Source organism: Protopterus annectens, chromosome 11.part0 (assembly GCF_019279795.1).
Source record: "Protopterus annectens isolate FY-2018-M chromosome 11.part0, PAN1.0, whole genome shotgun sequence".
NCBI classification, from domain to species: domain Eukaryota; kingdom Metazoa; phylum Chordata; order Ceratodontiformes; family Protopteridae; genus Protopterus; species Protopterus annectens.
The window spans coordinates 1548337146-1548358330 of record NC_056745.1 but is presented as its reverse complement, the minus strand read 5'-3'; the positions used below and the strand labels follow the sequence as shown (position 1 = coordinate 1548358330).

Sequence of the window (21185 nt, the reverse complement as noted above, 5' to 3'; positions counted from 1 at the left end):
GAAATACTAAGTCTCTGGTATTCGGGCCGGCCCAGGGCTACCCTGGCAGGGATAACCCAAATGTGATGACTGCAACACAGTGAAACACAAAGAACATCAGTACTTGACTATAAATGTAAAGTCAGATCGGTTCACCTATGACGGAGATCCCCAACAGCTGAAGACTGCAACAGTGAATCACAGTTATCTACGGGCATGCAGAGCCTACAATAAAAAGTATCCAGGTCCAACTGTAACAAAAAAAAAAAAAAAAAAAAAAAAAAAAAAAAAAAGTAGAAGACAAACCAACAAAAGCAGCATATGAAGTTTAAAATCTTTTTTTCATTTTATCTATCGTAATTTAGTAATGCTGAGTTTATTTTGCAGTAAAGATATCATTTTAGATTCTCTGAGACACAGATTAAAGTTGCCAGCACTTGTTAGGGTGTACTGAGCTAGGGTTATGTCCACCTATGAGAATTTCATGCACATAAATGTAGTCAGTTTCTTGCTTTCTTCAAGTTGCTTCCTTTCAACTTTATTTACTTAAAAAACACAAAATATTCGACACTTCTGATTTCCAAGTGCTGTCTTGAAGGGAATATCCAGAAATATACAGAAAACTACTATTTGGCTGTGAAGTGACTGGACATACAACATAGGTGCAAAATAAAATTAACCAATTCAAAATAAAAAAAATCCTCCAAAGGGTGTTGCACAACTGATCATCTTTGATGGACCATCATTTTTGTTTTTATTTTCCAGAGTGTTCAAAATTGGATACCGTGGAACTTTATAGTACAGTTAGACAGCTAAGCATCAGTTTCAGTTCAGTACATTTAAACACAAACAAATGTACAGATAATTGTTAAAAAAGCCTAATTTGCTGGCATGAAAGTGGACATACAGAAGTAATATATTTCTGTATGTCAGAAGCTGCTGTAGTATACTTCTGTAACATTTCATTGTCAGTACTGAAATGCTCAATTAACAATAGAATTTGGAAGTCTGCATTTTTTCTGGACAACAACTCCATTACAATTGACCTTCATACATAACAAAAGACTGTTCTTTAATCAATGCAACACTTTGGGATTATTTTAAAGACGTGATTATAAAAGAAGCAGGCTTTTGCAACATTGGTTTCTTACAATGTTCAATGGGTTTCTGAACAAAATTACACACTTGTTTTAACCAAATGCTTTATTCTCACTTTACTGCTGCTCATCCTCTCCAAATACATCAGTCCTCTTGCGTTTCATTTCTTCAAAATCAAATTCTACACCCATCATTCTCTTGTAGATATCTTTTATGTCATCACAAGTAGTCTCAAAGTGAGTAGTGGCATCATATGACCGTGAAATAAATATCTAAGAGAGAAAAATATTGTTGGTAAGAAAACACTTCAATCAATAAAAACAAATGTAAGAGGCACCTCTCATGCACTGCAGATGAACAAGTTTTGCCCATTTCCTGTATGCTGCCCTTACCATATCCGTAGACTCTGACTTCTCACTGCTGCAGTAGCCTTTGGCTATATAGGTTGCATCCTGCCTAGGATAAAACAAATTGCCAGCTTCAGAAGTTTTGGCTCCTTCCCACACCTACATTTACTGCTGACTGCCTGGCTCTTTGGAGGGAAATTAGAGTAGACAACTTCAGAACTTTCTTGCCCGTACAGAGAGAAAGCTTACTCATTCTGAAAGGTGGCAAAGTTCACTCCAGGGATCATTCCAGTTGCACTACTGGATACAACGGCACTGTGGACCAACAGCAGGTGGGACAGTACCTGGGCAATTTTTTTTTGGGGTTAGGCTTGTAAAGGCTCCAGGGCCATCAGCCTAGTACACACCTATGAACCTATAATAAATTCCTTTAAATCCCAATGACTACATACAGGGCTGGGAGGATGTTGGGGTAGCAGTGAAGAATTCAAACATCTACAAATATGAAGTGAAACTTGCACAACTATATCACGTTCATCCTCCTCACTGCTGTGGTAGCCTTGGCTATATGGATTGATTACCAAAGCCAGTCCAACTTGGAAAGATAAGTATATGGGAGTCCCTGGAAAATGGTCCTAGTAAAGCCAGTCCTGGACTTGGAAAAGTAATCCAGTTTGCAATGCTTTGTGAAAGCACGTACAGAGGACCAAATAGCTGCCTCTAGAATGCTTCTAAGTCCATCTCTTTCAGCATACCATCGTAAAAGCCAAAGGTCTATTAGAATATGCTTTGACACTGCCTGGAATAGATTTGCCATGGTGGGAGGAGGAAAAAAAAAAAAAAAACATATGAGGATCATCATGAAATAGTTTTGACATGAGCTGTCATTTCTTTGTCCCATCATAATCAAACCAGCCGAACTGCTTTACCAAAGTACTTAGTTCTGTCACGAAAGAATCTGAGCTGCCTATGTATGTTCCGAGTATGGAGAATCCAGAACACAGAGATTTCCTATTTTTATTTTATTTAATATTTGTTTACCGGGAAAGTCCCATTTGGAACAAAGCCAATTTTCAGCAGAGGTCCAAGGAGAAACGCTCTAGACGCATGTCTTGGTAATCAATATCGTTATTTAAAGTAAACACAAACTTTAGACAAACTAGGGATTTGTTCAAAATATGACCCTAGTTCTAGGGAAGACCAGATAAGTTTCATCTCACATGGGAGAATGTACCTTGGGTCTGTCAGACGAGACAATTAACTTGTCCAGCAAACAGTTAAGATCCCAAGAAAGAGTCACCCATTTTCTAGGAGGCCTAAGACGAGGCAAAAAATCCCTTCAGAAGCTATTTTATGAAAAAGAGATATGAAAGGGTGACGATCCATGAGTAGACATGCTGAAATGGCCACTAGATGAACCCTGACAAAGGAATAAGAAAGGCCATAGGAAAGTAGTACATATTTAAAAAACAGTGGCACACAATCTTTGAGGATCTTGTTACTTGCCAGGCACCGACCAGAATTTTTTTTTTATTTGCCAATACAAGGCTCCCTAGGAGCAGGCTTTCTTATCTCTCAATATCTGCTACACATTCTCATGAAAGATGCCTAAAAGGTATCTGAACTGAATCACCCAGGCAGTTAGAAGACATTTGAGACTGATTTAACAAACTCTTTTTGTCTTGTGGGAGTAGATCCAATCTGTCAGGAAGATTATGGCAACTGTCTTTGGCCAATTTCATAAGGAGAACCAATGCTGCCTGGGCCAAAAGGAATTCACCACAATGATTTTTGAAGAGTCCTTCAGGATTTTCAGAATTATCCTGGGTATCCGTGGAAAGGGAGAAAATGCATGAAGGAACATCTGACCACAGGAATGAAAAGGCATTTATTTTCCAAGCCTGCTTGAAAGGAGACAAAGTTCTGGAAGTACTCCCCACAACTGGATCAGTTCCTAAAGGACACCCTCATTCAATTTCCATTTATGAGGGCCCATCCTGGTCTTGCTAAGCATATCTGTCACTACTTTCTGCTCTAATGGAATGCAAGACATTTAGAGAATTAAGCTGTGCTAGAGAGAGATCTCCCAAGCATCACAGCCAGCATGCACAAAAGGAAAGACAAGGTGCCCCTCTACGTATCACATCACTGTGGTGTTGTCTACAATCACCTGTAGAGGTCACAGGGACTACAGATGAAGAGAATTATTGCATGGATAACAGCTAACATCTGACATTTATGTGCTTTGAAATGCCCCAAGAGTTCCACAGCCCTTTGCCTTGCATATTTACTCATGGAAACTGATCGCCAATAAAAATAAGGTTTTAGTGACGGACTGATTTGCGACAGGAAGAGAAAGGGAGACTTGGATTCTGAACCAGTCTCTACAAGTGCAGTTCCTTTTTGACAAAGCCTAAAACTAGAATCTAAAATTCCAGAGGATGAGAATGTTGCATCTATTAGAATATGCTGTGACACTGCCAGGAAAAGATTTTAAAACCACTGGATTTTTCCACATGTGCAGACTAGAGAAAGGAATTATGAGAACTAGAGAAGCTATGAACCCTAACATCCTGAGATATTCTTTTGCCAAATTTTAAGACCAACTGGCAGACTTCAGAAAAGTTTCCAGATAAAAATCCACCTTTTTCCTGGTTAAAGAAAGCCCTTTTCTGAGAAGTGTCTAGAAAACAGTCCAGAAACACAATCATATGTGATGGAGTTTCTGAAGATTTAACTGGAACCCCAGGTTTGTAAGGAGAGAAGAAACCCATGATAGGTACTCTCGGCACCTGGCAGAAGACTTTGTAGAGTTAAGTCTTATAAATTAGGAACTATGTGAATGCCTTGCAGTCTACAATGAGCTATCACTGGAGTTGGACAGAGTTATCTACAGCTTCAAAGGTGTTTACCAAGGCCAATGCAAAGAGAATTGATAACGTGACCCACACAGACCGAGAAATTTCTTGAAGCCTGCAGCTATGAGGAGGTGATAACCATCCTTTAGATCCATTACCAAAACACTCAAGATATGGATAACCAGTAGAAGACTAGTGTCAGGAATTTGAATTTTGGTACTTTCACAAAGAAAGGAAACATCTAGAACTGGTACCCATGAAAGCACTTTCTTTAGAAACAAACATTCTAGAGTATAAACCTTCCCCTTTAATCTAAAGGCACTGGATCTAGGACTTTTATAATCAACACGTGTTGAAGAATCTGTGGAAAAACTCTGCTTTGGATGGTGGAAGGAATTCCTCTGGAAAGAGTTAAGTGTAACCAACTGTAACCCTCCTAAACCACCTTTTCACCCATGAGTCTAATACAATCAGCTGCCAAAAGAGTATTAAGTCAGTTTACTGGACAGATTTACAGAGGGGCAGAAGGGGAAAGGAAAATACTACTGTCAGTCATTCTGAAGAATTAATACTGTCCCTTTTACTGTGAGGATTCCTTTTTGTCCTCCTCCGGTTTCCTTTTACAGGTTCACAGGGGTATACTAGTCTAACCACCACTGGGACCATTATAAGCCTAGACGAGCATTCCAACTGTACCCCTCAAGTTTATGTACCTTAATGACTTTAAGGGGCATACTGTAAGCTAGTGCAAGATGTGCAGACTGCCTTTATCCATTAAAGACATAGGTGCTACACTGGCGTGTATGTCTGACTTCAGATCCACTGGTCCAGGTTTCTCTTGAATAAGATTAGGGAAGAGCTTGGCTTCATATAGATAAGATGCCTGTTCCAGAGAAGGCGAATTCTCTGAAATAAGTAGAACATGTTGGAGGGACAGGTATGTATGTTACAATCAAGTTTAAATCCCTAGACAGAGTAAATCTAATGTTACTCATTTTACAGATATGCAAATGGTCCACAATGGGATCCAAGAATGTGCTACAAGCCAGGCACAGACTGACTCAACAGTCTGTAGGAAACAAGAGTAGAGAGATAGGGCTTAAAGGCAATCAGCACAGAACATGCTGTTTGGACTCTGTATTCTTTTTTGAGGAACCTCTGTGGATGATCCACTTTGTTGCATGTGGCTGTTCAGGTACATATCAAAGGAGGTGATGCACTCCATGACGACCCTAATAAGGGCCAAAATACGACTACTTCCTTGGACCTAGATGCCATGCTCTTGTTTACACACTGAGCAACACAGAATGATTTCCTTACTATCTTACATACATTTTCGGTTGAAACACAAGTTACTATCTACATGTGTACCTAAATCCCTGACTACTGGTTCTGTTCTTAGGGGTGTGTTATTGATGAAGCAATTTCCTAGGGTGGCTGACATCCTAAAGGGTACCATTATATATTTCCTTGCATTGAGTTTTAAGCTATAGCTTTGGCACCAGTCATTTATCTGTCAGCCCTTCCCATTGGATATCGGTATCATTGGGGGGGGGGGGTTAGGACTGCTTCTAGTTTGCAATAATCTGCAAACCTAGTCAGCCAGAAGCCCTAGATGTTAAAAAGGAGCAGATCCAGCACATAGTCCTGAGGGCTCCACTAGTGACCAGCTTCTTTGCAGAGGTGGTCTCCCCTGTTCAAAATGAGATCTAGCTGGCTATCCAGCATCTAACATATGGGTTTATACCTATATCCATGAGTCTGTTTACAAAGCTCAAGTGAAGTACTGTACCAAATGCCTTAGCCAGGTCGAGATAGGCAGTATGTACTGTTCTGCACTTATCCATTGCCTTGGGGACCTTCTCAAAGATGTCCACCAAGTTGAGTAGGCATGATCTGCCTTTCACTAAACCAAACTGGGCAGGATCCAGTGTTTACGTTTTCTTGATGCCCTTGTTAATCATTTCTGTGTTGATTCTTTCCATGGCTTTGCATACGAGACTAGTCAAACCTATGGGACTGTAGTTCCTGGGGTATGCTTATGGCCCACCCTTGTGCAGAGATGACTACTGCAATTCTCCATTTGTATGGCAAACAACCTGACTGGAGGATATAGTTAAACATTGGCTACAACGATCCCAACACGTCATGTTTCAGGTTATTTAGAAGCCATTCTGGCACGCTGTCAGACTTCACTGATGCAGTGTTTTTGGTCTTAGACAAAAGTAAATCCAGGACCTGCTCCCTAGTGATTTTTTTGGGGGTGGGGGTTGTACGATGGTATTTCCTGGAGGTGGCTGATGGAGAGAGAAGGGTGTAAACTGGAGCCAAATTTGTTAGCCAGCACATTTATTTCATCTTCCAGCTCCATGTAGGTGGCTCCATTCAATCAGTTCTGCATACTGCTTCGCACTGCCTCTGAGGCTTCAGACATAGCTAAAGTCAGTCTTGTAGGTGTCCTGTGCCTGGGAGGCTCTTTACCTCAAATTTGTATTGGAAAGTCTGCCTTCTGGTTTGTTTAGATTCATCACAGTGTTTCTATCATGCTTGATGTAGCATTTCCTAATCTTGGCTATAAATTCCTGTTGTTGTACAACCTGTTTATGTTTGGATTTCATCTGGTTTGGTGGTGGTGGGCTCAATATTTTGACAGGTTATCACTTAGGAACTTTTATGTGGCAAACTTCCTTACTACTAATTGTTACAGGGTTAGGTTGAGTCACAGAACTGAGTTTTTAACAAGGAGAAAGTTTTGTGATCTGACCTTACCAGAGAGGACACTACACTTTGGGGGGGGGGGGGGGGTACAGCATTGTCACACATTTGTGAGTGCCAGATTGAGCATGTATGCATCTTTAGTGGGGTGTATGGATTATCTAGTCCAAAGTGGATGGGTTTACTAAGTCCAGGAATCCTTGGGCCAGTAAGTATCCCAGTTTATAGTGGGGTAAACTGAAGTCCCCCATGAATATATTAGGTTGAAAGATGAGGGCCTCCAGCAAGTCCAAATATGAGCTACTGGGTACAAGCTTGGGTCACGGATGGTGACCCACAGATTTCAAGGCTATGACATGGGCCTTTGCCTATGGAAAATCTGTACATGGTGAAGCTCAAGAGTGGCATCCTGTTTGACCAGTCTTCAGGTAAGTTAGTTGTTGATAGAGTGACACCTCCATGTTTGGTCCCTGCCTGTGCAGTAGCTGGCCTTAATGTGAGGAAAGTTTGTAGCCCTGCATTGCTGGGGTGCTCTCTGTGGCTTTAAACCATACACATTCTCCAGGGGTAGGACAGCCTGGAGGGAGTGGAGTTTCTTGTTTAGCCTCCTGCCAAGGAGTAGTAACACCTTCAGATTCCCTTTGGTCGATTTTGCTACATCAGAAGGCTTGTTGGGCATTGCCTAAGGAAGGCACTATAGAGGAGGATAATGTTTTAGTCAATACTCAGAAGTATAGAGGGGAGAGGGGCAGAGCAAAGTGGTCTGTTGACCACATCCTCCCCATGCTGACAAATACTGTACCCCCTTGGAATGACACCAGAAGCTAAGCTGAAGTTAACCATCTTTTCTTCATATTGTGACGTCATCCTTAGTGAAGGTAGAATGCTGCTTAAAGCTAGGCACACACTCGCCTGGGACATACAGTCAGAGAGCTCCACAATGTGTCTTCATAAAGTCTAGGGAGGTATGTCTCAGGTCACTTAAAACCACATGGACTATGACTAAGTCATACTGGTACTTCTGGTCTAATGAGTTGAGTGCATGGGTGATTCGGTGGATCTTTGCCTCTGACAAACGACTGATAGTAATTTTTTGCCTTATTCAGCCTGGTGAGTGGGACATCTTTATATCGCACAATGGTGTCTCACATGATTAAATTATTGCGTAGTGTGTTTGCTTGCCTTAGTGGCTTTATTGTCAAGGGTACAAAATGTGTGGCTGTAAAAGTTGTGTTGGGTGGTGTTCTGGTGGAGTGGTTTTGGGGTTTGCTTAGAATTCTTTCTGTATGACAAATATCTAGGTGGCCTTTGGGATTTAGGAAGGATGCTTTTAAGTACATCAATTTGCAATACTATATCATTTCCTAAGTTCTGGGGGAATATCCAGTTGCTTCTGCAAAAAATCATCATGGAAACAGTTTCAGAAAAATAAAATTCCTCCAAAGAATGTGGCATTAAGGCTTGGTAATCTCCAGGAGCAGCAGCTCAGTGTCATCAAAATCCTCTGATAAATTTTCCTCAAGAACTTCTTTGAGATTAATCCTGGAACTAAGAAAACCTTATCAGAAAGTAACCACCTGCAATAACTTCCTGTTAAGGTAAAGAAATCATCTTTACAGACATCATGTCCTTAGATAAGCAATGTCCAACCTTATGTTTTTTCTCAGGGGCTTCTCTAGAGGGACTTCACCCCTGACGTTCCTCTGCCACTCTGAGAACCACTTTTCGAAGTACCACCCATAACCAATGGTGTTTCTCTTCTGCACAATTCAGACACTGAAACAGCCCCACAAGATATGGCTGACCCCTTGAGTCCATGGTGGTGGGGCTATACTAGAGGGACCTGAAGAAATAAAGTGGTCTGAGGAACAATGGTCAGTCACTACAAAGTCATCTACCAACAGGTGAAGGCAGAATCTTCCCCACAGTTGTTTCAAGTACTTTCAGCTGTGCTGCTTTTTTCTTTTCAGGTACAGCAGCACCAGCAGAATTAAGTACCCATGCTGCAGCCAAAGGAAGAAGCCTGGCTGTTGGTTAAGAACTGCTGGAATGAGTCAGATGGAAGGTATAACGTCTGAACAAGTTTTCACAAGCAGCATATACTTGCACAGCTCCACACATCTCCTTTCAAAAATCCTTGACCCCATAAGTCCCTTTTGTGAAGTGCACTGACAAAGAACTGAAGCAAGCTGTCATGAAGTGTACACAATCATTCCATACAAACATGCCACCCGTTTAAAAAAAACTTTCCGATCCTTGAATCTTACAAATACATTTTCTTATAATTAGTACATTTTTATCACAAACGTAGCCCCCAGTACAACAGCTGTATCCAGTGCAAAGTAGACAGCGGCCTAGGGCTGGTGTTAGCTGAGAGGTCTGGTCACACAAAATTAAAAAAAAGTCCGAGCCAATGGCAGACTGAGGACTCCACTTATGCAAGTGAGGATCATTTGAGCCAACCACAGACACCGAGGTTACATACACATGCAATGCAGATTTTATTACTGTTTTGCTTCTGAATAAGGCGATAGCACCAAATTAAGCGCGGTGCTGAAGTGGGTTAGACTTGATCATGGAAAGTACAGTTTTGTACCTACCATAAATGTAGATGTCCGAACTGGATAGCATCTGCAGTCATAACAAGTGGGTTGTCCTGTCGTCAGGCAGCCCTGCAGTCGGCCGGATTCCAAAGTCCGGGTCCGGCTTCGGCTGATGTCGCACTCCACCCGACGTCATCTCTGCTGGTCTTCGGGTATAAAAGCATCAGCCGACGCCATTTTCCTCAGTGTTTCTTGCCCCAGATGCCAGTAGCCCTCTTGCAGGGTAAAATTTGGATAGATTCCAATGTTTCCAAATAGATAGAGGTAAACACAACAATAAGCATATATGTACATATATACAAACAAATACACCATAAAGACTCCCAACAGCTAGCTATTAGGAGGGTAAACACCCTAGGAGTACCACAGAGGAGAAGGAGGGAGGGTAATCCTGACTGCAGATGCTATCCAGTTCGGACATCTACATTTATGGTAGGTACAAAACTGTACTATGTCCTTCATGGATGCATCTGCAGTCATAACAAGTGGGTAGAATACCATAGCCAACTAGGGGAGGAGGATAAAGGTAGATTATGGTGTGTTTAAGATCCCTTGCAGTACAGCAGTGGCAAACCCTGCTCGGGATCTGGAGTAAAGAGGCAAATTATAATGCTTGGCAAATGTATGCACGGAGGTCCAAGTAGCCGCCTCAATAATGTCTTTGGTTGCCACTCCTCGTAAGAAGGCTGTGGTAGTGGCTGTTGCCCTTGTAGAATGAGGTCTTATGTTCTGTGGAATTGGTTTTCCATGGAAGGAGTAACAGTATCGTATGCAATTTCCTATCCATTTGGAGATTGTCTGTTTGGAAATAGCTTTTCCTTCCCTTCCAGTTGCATAGGCTACAAAAAGTTGGTCAGTTTTTCTGCTATTTTTTGTTCTGTCCAAGTAGTAGCGTAGCTGTCTATGTACATCCAAGGTATGCAGTATTCTTTCCCCTCTGTTTTGTGGGTTGGGAAAGAAGGAAGGTAGGTGGATTGCCTGGTTTAAAGATACTCTGGATACCACCTTAGGCATAAATGTAGGATTAGTCCTCAAGGACACTCTATCTTGGTGGAAGATTAGGAAGGGTTGCACTGCCATTAAGGCCTGTAGTTCTGAAACCCTCCTTGCTGAAGTAATTGCCAGTAGGAAAGCAGTTTTCCATGACAGGTGTTGTAGGTCTGCTGTTGCTGCTGGTTCAAAGGGTGCTAGTGTCAACTTTTCTAGCACAAAGTTTAAGTCCCAAGCTGGTAATGGTGGTTTCCTGGGAGGTTTTACATTCTTGATTCCTCTGAGGAACTGCCTGAGCAAAGGGTGTGAAAAACAGGAGGATCAAAGCTGTATTCTGCTGAAATAGCTGATGCATGTATCTTGATGGAGGAGTAGGACAGGCCTGAATGAAGAAGTTCGGCCAGATACTCCAGAATGTTAGGCATATCTATGTTTGACACATCTTTTCCTCTTCGGTACTCCAAATGACAAACCTTTTCCATTTTCCAGCATAGTTCTTTCTTGTTGAAGGTCTGCGTGCTTCAAGAATAATGTCTTTAACTCTTTGGGAAAGTTCTGGATTAGCTGCTGCTATGTGATGTTCCATGCAGTCAGTTGCAGCGTTTTAGGTTTGGATGTATGATGCTGTAGTTGTTCTGAGTCAACATCAAAGGCATCAGGGGTATTGGCCACATGTTGTTCGAGACATGCTCTTCAGTAGTGGATACCAGTGTTGTCTTGGCCAGTTTGGGGCTATCAGGATTATCCTTGGGCGTTCTTCCTTGATCTTTAGTAGTACCTTGTGTATCAGAGGAAGAGGAGGAAATGCATATGCTGTTAGGCCTTTCCAGTTGAAGGAGAGTGAGTCCACTTTCCATGCTAGTGGGTGGAATGTCCTCGTGCAGAATTTTTCGAGCTGGTGATTGAGAGGTGATGCGAATAGGTCTATCTGTGGCATTCCCCATTTCTTTGAGTTGGTCTTGAAGATGTCCGGGTGCAGCTTCCATTCGTGGGCATCCGTAGTGGTTCTGCTTAGTATGTCTGCTAGAGTATTGTCTTACGCCGGTACAAATATTGCCTGTAACTGAATGTTGTAGCTGAGTGCCAGGGTCCACAGCTCCAAGGTCATTCTGCATAGGGGGTATGAATGAGTGCCTCCCTGTTTGTTGATGTACCACATGACTGTGGTGTTGTCTGTCCTTATCATCAACTGGCCCTCTTTGAGGAAAGGTTTGAACTTTTGGATTGCCAGTTTTACTGCCAGCATTTCTTTTAGATTGATGTGCAGGTGAATTTGATCCTGTGTCCACAATCCTTGCACGCATTTGTCCAGCATGTGGGCCCCCCATCCTAGATCTGAAGCGTCTGTTGTGATGGTCTGGCTTGGTTGACATCTGCGGAAGGGCAGGCCTGGGTTTGACTGGCATGCCTGAGCCCACCATAGGAACTCCTGTTTTAAGCATGGAATTAGTGGGATTTCTGTTTCTAGACTGTGTCTGTGTTGGGACCATAAATTCTTTAGGTACCACTGTAGTTTCCTCATATGTAGTCTGGCAAATGGGACCAAGATTATGCATGATGCCATGAAGCCCAAGGCCTGTAGAAATTTTCTTGCTGTTAACTTGTTCAGTTTTGTTAGTGCCAAGAAGTAAAGAGGAAGTTCTTTTGTTTTCTGTAGTCAGGAATGCCATTTGTTGTACTGTGTCCAATTCCGCCCAAGAATGTCCTTGTTTGGGATGGTATCAGCCTTGACTTTTGTAAATTGACTGTGTATCCCAGTCCTTGTAGCAAGTAAATGACCCTTTGTAAATCTGTTGTCAGCTTGCTTTTGTTGTCCCCTTGTAGCAGGCAGTCGTCCAGGTATGGGTAAATTTGAATCCCTGTAGTCTGCAATGGGCGATTACTGATGCCAGGCATTTTGTGAATACTCTGGGCGCAGTAGATAAACCAAAGGGCAATGCTGAGAATTGAAAGTGCTCTGATCCTGCAAGAAATCTGAGGTATCTTCTGCAGATTGGTCGAATTGGGACGTGCAGGTATGCCTCCTTGAGATCTAGAGTTACCAGCCAAGACTCCTTGCCCAGCATGGGAAGAAGTTGCTGTAGGGTCAGCATTTTGAATTTTGGGACAATGATGTATGTATTTAAGGTGGACAGGTCGAGAATTGGTCTCCAACTTTTTTCCTTTCTTGGAACTAGGAATAGTCTGGAGTAGAACCCCTTTCCTTGTTCTGCTGTTGGCACTCTTTCCACAGCTCTCATGTTTGCTAACTCCATTATCTGGCGTAGAGCCTCTGTTTTTTGATGTGGAGGTAGATTTGGCATTCCTCTTTTGACTGGTAAAGTGTGGAAGTGAAACCGGTAACCTTGATCTATGGTTTGTAGAATCCACTTGTCTTTTGTTATGTAGTGCCAGTTCTTTGAAAATAAGGTTAACTTTCCGCCTAGAGGAGCTGCTATTTGTTCCCTGGTAGGCGGATTTAGGATTAAGTCACTGTGGCTGTGCTGATGTGGCAGTGGCTGTGTCTGTGCCTCTGTTGTTACCTTGCCACTGTCGTCCTCTGTAGGCACCTCCTCTGGATTGGGTTCTGCCTCTGGAACGTCTATTCCTGCCCCTTTGAAATTTTGCAGAGTCAGGAAAGGACCAATTTTTGGCAGGCCAGTTCCTGCTAAACCTTGGGGGTTGGACTTGCAGGAAATCTTTAACAGTTTGAACAGATTTTGCCTTTTCTTCCATTTTCTTCATAACCTGCTGGGCAGGTGTACCAAACAAACTTGTCTTGTCCATAGGAGCATCTAGCAACTTAGCTTTAACATGATCCGGTAAAGCTTGTTCCTTTAGCCATGCATGTCTTCTTATCACTGTGCCTGTCATGGCTGATCTAAATGAAGCCTCCAGTGCATCATAGCCACATTTTAAGGAATGGTTGCTAACCTGTTGTATGTTATTTACCATCTCTAATACATATTTCTTATCAAGAGATTCATCAGTAGTTAGTTTTTAGTTAACTGATCAAGCATAAACTCTTGGTATTGTATCATGTGAAACTGACAGTTTAAAGCTCTAGCTGAGAGAGTAGCTGAAGTGTAGACCTTTTACCCCATCTGTCTAGTGACCTTGCTTCCCTTTCAGAAGGAATAGGGTTTTTAGCTGTGGTTGCGGCTACTGCCTTGGGACCCTGGGATATAGTTTCTGGGTCTGCAAGAGGAGCCTTGTAAAGGTGGTGATGAGTATCTGGCACCCTGTAAAATCTGTCTGGTTTGGCAGGGGCTGGGGGTAAAGAATCTGGAGCGGAGCAAACATCATTGAAAGCATCATCCACCACAGAGAGAACAGGAGGTATAGCTAAGGGCCTGTGCTGTGGTAGGTGCAGAAAAGTCTTAAGTCTTTTTCTGGAGTCTGAAAAATCCTGTTGCTGCCATTGGAACTGTTCTCGCATGGCATGCAGGGTCTCTCCAAAGGAGAATTCTTCTGGTGGGGAAGCAGCTGGAATGGATTCTTCAGCATCAGAATCTTGAAATTGGAAAAGGAGCCTCAGGCTGGTCAGTTATGTCTGATTCATGAGCAGAATCATCAGAAGACACTGGCTCAGGGGCTCTGCCCTAGGTCTCTTCTCTGGGGCTGAGAGGCCCTGTCTGGGTGAGATTGAGATCCTCTAATTAAAGAAATTAAATCTTCTGCCAAAGAAAGCATTTGAGAACTAGAAGAGGGCCTGGATGAGGGGGGTTTAACAGGCCCTGATTTAGTAGTCTTGGCTGCTTTAGCCCTGGCGAAGGCCTTAATGGACATGGCTGCTGGAGGCCTAGCAGCACCACGTGCTGGGGTAGAGACATCCAAGGGGATGGTATCTGATAAGTCAGTCACCGTAGTGGGTAAAATTTCTGAGGTCGATTCAAGAATTGTAGCAGGGGCCTCAGTTGTAAGAATAGGTTCAGCTGTACTTTGAGCAGTTTTCGGTTTGGCCGAAACCGAGACACTCATGTTTGCTTTGCCGTGGTTTCGGCGAAACCGCGGACCGCGATGTCGGTCTTTATCTTTGCGTTTTTGGGGGTAGTCGGAGAATCCGGCGACATAATGTCGCAAAATCAGTACCGAAAAACTGTTCTGCAAACTCCGACCGGCGCCTAAGCGTTCGTCGGTTGAAAGAGGCACAGGCCGAACAGGCTGCTACGTCGTGGGCTGGGCCTAAACAAGGCAGACAGTAAGAGTGGAAATCTTTATGAGGTATTTGTTTCCCACAGGTTAAACAATTGTTAACTTTTTCTGACATCGGCTGAGGCAAGAAAGAGTCCCCAACGGGGTACTTAGCTTTAGAGTAGTATTCGGTAGAAGTAATCTCTGGATCCGACCGACCGGCACTTGCGAACAGCTTCTGCTTCGGGCGCCACGCGGCAAGAAAGACTGGGGAAAATGGCGTCGGCTGATGCTTTTATACCCGAAGACCAGCAGAGATGACGTCGGGTGGAGTGCGACATCAGCCGAAGCCGGACCCGGACTTTGGAATCCGGCCGACTGCAGGGCTGCCTGATGACAGGACAACCCACTTGTTATGACTGCAGATGCATCCATGAAGGACATCTGCTTTTTACATGTTGATTACCGAACTGTTTTGTACATATGGGATAAGATTTGCACCAAATTAAGCGCTGCGCCAAAGTGGGTTAAATTTGATCATGGAATTGCTTTTGCTGCTTTTTACATGTTGATTACTGAACTGTTTTGTACATATGGGGTAAAATTTGCACCAAATTAAGCGAGGCACTAAATGGCCTGTGCGCGCACGCATGTAAAATGCCCCAGTAAGAGGGCCATTTACTAAAGTGTAGTGTCAAAATCTAAGGTTTCAAGCAAGGCTCACAGAAGTAATAAATAATCCTTAGGAAAACTGAGAAATCTTTTATTCTGTTGAACAGGTAAACTGACAAATATTTAAAACACAGAACAACCAATCAAATCAACTGAAAAAAGGGGGGGGGGGGACTTATGTAAGATATGTAAAACCTGGCTATTCAAAAAAGCACTTCAGGATAGGTAATCAGCAACAATAGTGCAACATATAAATGCAAAGCATATACATATATATATATATATATATATATATATATATATATATGAATGAAAAGAACCAGTGTTTTAGATACATTCTATGCAAACTTATAGACAATGTGAATAATTAAAAAAAATACACAATAGTATAGTATATAAAAATATAAAATCCATATTGTGCATATTAAGCATAATTCTGTGTAAATATATATATATATATATATATATATATATATATATATATATATATATATATATATATATATATATATATATATATATATATATATATATATATATATATATATATATATATAAAATACATATAAAAAATGTGGTGTTGGATAAATATACTAAGCACATCTTAGTAATGCTAATGCTATGCATGTTAAAAATGGATATTGCAATTTCAGGCTGATAAACCCCCCTGGGTTAAATAGCAAGATTTCTTTGAAACCTCTTCTGAAAGCTAGACCGCTTAAACATTGACCTTCATAGGTTCATAGGTTCATAGGTTCATACTAGGCTATCTGCCCGAGGGCATTTACAAGCCTAGCCCATAGTTTTGTGGCTTAAGCCACCCCTTTAGTATGGGGAACTATACCCATTATTTTGCTGTGCCTCTGTTGAGCAGTGACACTGAGGTAATCCCTGGGGTATATCTGCGATCTCCCATCCATTGGTCAAGATTTCTCTTGAACAAGGCCAGCGAGGTGCTCTGCCTCACATATACCGGGATTTTATTCCACAGCATAGGGAGTCTTTGGGTGATGAATCTATCCCTCCAGCACGTCCTATTAATAGCCGTGTCGAGGTTTAAGTCTCCGCCCTTGTGGCTCTGACGGATCTAGATTTTTGAGGTGAAGCATATTCATCAAATCTGGGTTTGACATGGCCTTGTATGTTAGGCAAAGGTCACCTCTGAGCAAGCGGTGGCGACTGAATAGAGCTGGAGTTCTTTCAGTCGGGCAGCATAGGACAGATGTTTGAGACCCTTTATCCTTTTGGTGAGGAACTTTTGTGGCCTCTCCAGCTGCTGCAAGTGTCGGGTCAGATACATTCCGAATGGGGCATTGTATTCAATCATTGGTCTGATGAGTGATGAGTATAGGAGACTATGACCTCCCTTGATCTAGATGAGAATCCCTTCATGATAAGGTGGGCAATGTAGAAGGTCTTCCTAACTACTTTAGCTACATGGGTGTCGAATGACAGACTACTATCAACCTGGGTCCCCAGGTCCCTGATAACTTCTTCTGTACTCAGTGGATTGCCACCTATTTGGTAGCTAGGGGTAACCTTGTTTTTCGAAGGGTATGACTATGCATTTTTGGCATTTAACTTTAGGCCATGGCTCTGGCACCAGTTATCCATTTCTGTGAGACCCTTCTGAAGGATATCTGTGTCAGATGTGTTTTCTACTATGGCCCAGTTTGCAGTCATCTGCAAACTTTGTCAGCCATAACCCTCCTGTGTTTGCTTGTACTTGGAAAAGTAGATGCCAAACAAGAGTGGGCCCAGGACTGAGCCCTGTGGTACACCACTTGTGACAGGCTTTGAGTCTGACATGGCGCCAGCAACTCTGACCCTGTGGGTTCTGTCACTCAGCCAGTTTGCAACCCATCTTGTGATGTATGGGTTAACATTTAAGCTGATGAGTTTTTCAATGATACCCGAGTGGGGTATTGTATCAAAGGCCTTAGCCAGATCGAGGTAGGCTGTATGGACTGCCTTTCCTCATCAATGGCTTTGGTGACTGTTTGAAAAAGTCAACCAAGTTTAGAAGGCATGATCTGCCTTTGACAAAGCCAAACTGGGATGGATCCAAAGTCTGCAAATTCCCTATGTCTTTATTTATGAGGTCCATTATGATCCTCTCCATGGCTTTGCAGATAAGGCTTGTCAAGCTAATGGGACGGTAATTTCCAGGGTCGGTGGAGGCACCGCCTTTGTGAAGTGGGACCACAGTTGCAGTGCGCCACTCCTGGGTACATATCCAGAGGTAAGACTATGATTAAACAGCTGTCCTAGCTGTGGGTTTAATTCCTCGTTGAGTTCGTGGAGCACACAGCCGGGGACACCATCAGGTCCCATGGATGCTGTGTTTTTGCTTTGGAGAGAGCAGTTCTCACTTGGGCGTTGGAGATGTTTGGGGGGCTGCAATCGCTTGGTATAGTTATCTCTCCTTTTGTGGGGGAGGGGAGAAATTTGCACTGAACCTGTCAGCCAGTATGTTGGCAATGTCTGTAGGATCAGTAATCTTCACATCATTATGAACTAGTTCTGAGCATATCTGGGAGTTTCCTCCCAGGTTTCTAACATAGCTAAAGAAGGCCTTATGATTGTCTTTTGAGTCTTTAGCTTTATACATTATACATTATACATTACACGTACAGAAGAATAGAAGATGGGCTTAGTATATTTAGCCAACACCACATTTTTTATATGTATTTTATATATACATATTATAATTATTCACATATTGTCTATAGGTTTGCATAGAATGGTATCTACAACACTGGTTCTTTTTATATATATATATATATATATATATATATATATATATATATATATATATACATATATGCTTTGCATTTATATGTTGCACTATTGTTGCTGATAGATTACCTATCCTGAAGTACTTTTTTGATCAGCCAGTTTTTACATACCTATTACATAAGTTTTCCCTCCCTTTTTCAGTTGATTTGATTGGTTGTTCTGTGTTTTAAATATTTGCTAGTTTACCTGTTCAACAGAATAAAGGATTTCTCAGTTTTCCTAAGGATTATTTATTACTTCTGTGAGCCCTGCTTGAAATAAGAAGTTATGTACTCACCCTAACTTTCCATCTGAGTAGGTGGCTTCATTTGTCTGCAACCTGTGGGTCTTGGATCCGATATCGGATCTGAGCCGGCAACTTGTAGCATAGCTATGGATTAGAGCTCCTAGCTCCTCCCCTCACCCATAATCCCCTGCCAACCTCCTATGACCTCAGATCAAGTTTGCCCCTCTATGGATACCTGAAAAGGTGTTCCAACAAGCATAATAGCTAGAACAATATAACAGGACCAAGTTCTGAAGGCCAGAGGGAAGGAGGGGGGGATGGTTGCAGACAAATGAAGCCACCTACTCAGATGGAACGTTATGGTGAGTACACAACTTCTTAATCTGGAGTAGGGACTTCATTTGTCAGCAACCTGTGGGACAGAGTCCCCAGCTACCTGAATCTTGGGCAGCCATCATGGAAGGATGTTCGAGCACTCTTGAGCCAAAGGATGCTTTCCCTCTAGAAATTACGTCCAGTTTGTAGTGGTTAATAAAAGTATGAGATGAGGCCCAAGTAGCTGCCGAACAAATATCGTCCAATGGCACTCTAGATTTAAAAGCAGCAGAATTAGAGATGGAGCGAGTGGAATGTGCACGGACTCCCTCAGGTGTGGGCCTCCTGGAAGCTTGGTAGGCCAAAAGAATACATTGAGAAATCCAACGTGACAAGGTGACCTTTGAAATGGCTTTACCCAAACTGAATTTAGCAAAGGAGACCAAACTGATCAGATTGTCTGTGACCAGCTGTCCTGTGAATATAGAAACGCAGCTGCCTGTGTACATCTAAAGAATGCAGCTTGTACTCTCCTTTATTTTGATACTTAGGGAAGAAAACCGGTAAGTTGGACTGATTTATATTTACTTCTGATGCCACCTTGGGAAGAAAGGAGGGATTGGTCCTGAGGTACACTCTGTCCGGATGGAAGACCAAGTAAGGAGGCTTTACGGAAAGGGCTTGGAGTTCCGAAACTCTCTTGGCTGAAGTGATGGCTACCAGGAATGCTGTTTTCCAGGACAAATATTTGAGGTCGACCGATGCAGCTGGTTCAAAGGGAGAAGCGGTCAAGGCTTGAAGGACTAGAGAAAGATCCCATGGGGGTACGGCTTCTTTGACAGGAGGCCTGAGTAGAAAGGTGCCCTTAAGAAATGTTTTGCACAATTTAGCTGACATCAAAGGGCCTGTCATGTACCACATGGTAATGGGAGATGGCTGCCAACTGTACGTTGACTGTCGAACAACTAGCTCCTTGCTGAAAGTGTCCGGTTAGAAAATCCAGTACGGACTGTAGAGGGGCAGTGAAGGGATCCAGATTATGATGTTCCGCCCAGACGGAAAAGAGTCTCCATTTACTGCGGTATATTTTTCAGGTGGAAGGCTTATGTGCTGCCACCAGGATGGCTTTGACTGGTGAAGAGATGCCGGGAGTCCTGACTAAGAGTGGAACTGGAGCAACCAAGCTGTCAGCTTCAGGATGACCAGATTCGGGGTCTGTAATTCCGATGGATGGGAGATTAGATCCAGAGTGGGATCCAGAATCCAAGGAGGATTCACTAAATGAGACCACAGGTAAGGGAACCAAGTCTACCGAGGCCAGAATGGGGCAATGAGGATCATTCTGCTCCCCAACCGCGAGGCTTTCTGTAAGAGCTTTAGCATCAGGGGTAAAGGAGGGTAGGCATAGAGTAGACCAGGTGGCCAAGCATGCACCAGAGCATCTCTCGGGGCTTCCCCTGGTGGGGGAATCGGAGCGAAGAAGCTGTCACATTTCATATTTAAGGGAGAGGCAAAGAGATTGCAGCAGGGTTGCCCCCATTTTGCGAATATCCGCTTCGCTACTAGTGGGTTGAGAGACCACTCGTAAGGGGAAAGAATGGTGCGGCTGAGTTTGTCCGCCAGAATGTTGGCCCGCCCCGGAATGTGCGTTGCGATCAGAAAGCAGTTGGTGGAAATTGCCCATTCCCACACTCTCATGGCTTCTCGGCATAAGGGGTAGGATTTGGTTCCCCCCTGTCTGTTGATGTACCAAACAGACATGCTGTCTGATGGAATTGCAATCGTTCTTACGGGGAGGAGATTCTGAAGTGCCTGCAACGCCAACAGCACCACTCTCATCTCCAGAACGTTGATATGCAAGGTCATCTCTGTATTGTTCCACGTGCCTTGGATTGTCCTGCCCGTGTAATGCCCCCCCCCCCCACCCGAGGCGAGAGGCGTCCGTGGTCACCGTGGCGAGAGGGGGAGGAGTGCAGAAGGGCCAGCCTATATGGAGGTCCGGGGATTGGAGCCACTAACAGGGCCCTCCTGCAAACCTTGCTGATAGAGATAGGGTGGCAGAGAGGAAGAGATTGGAAGGACCATTGCACTTGAAGGGTCCACTGCAGTACCCTCATTTAGGCGAGCACATGGAAGAAGCGTTATTGCAGCCGCCATGGAGCCCAGCGCCCTCAGGACCAATTCCACCGGTGGAGCTTCCGATTGTAGGATGGCCCGCACATGCAATCTCAGATTCTGTAGTCGTTCCGAAGTCAGGAAGACTCGTAGATCCCTGGCATCTAATCTGGCCCCTATGAACTCTATTACTTGTGTCGGAGCAAGGGAAGATTTGTTCATATTGATTGTGATGCCTAACTGGGGGGCTACACGGAGAAAGTAATCTCTGGCTGAGCAGAGTAGATGCCTTGTTGGGGCGGTTAGAAGCCAGTCGTCCAGGTATGGAAAGACCTGCATTCCCCTGGAGTCTCAG

The 21185-nt window shown here is 43.3% G+C and overlaps 1 protein-coding gene across 1 annotated transcript in view; it reads right to left on the bottom strand.

Annotated features, from left to right (window-relative positions):
* Positions 1 to 704: 704 nt before the first annotated feature.
* GDI2 (GDP dissociation inhibitor 2) overlaps positions 705 to 21185 on the bottom strand; it is a 771636-nt gene continuing 751155 nt past the window's right edge. Inside the window, 1 exon segment of the mRNA XM_044088823.1 lies at positions 705 to 1349. Within this exon segment, the coding sequence (XP_043944758.1) occupies positions 1194 to 1349 (156 nt within the window). The 3' untranslated portion in view covers positions 705 to 1193.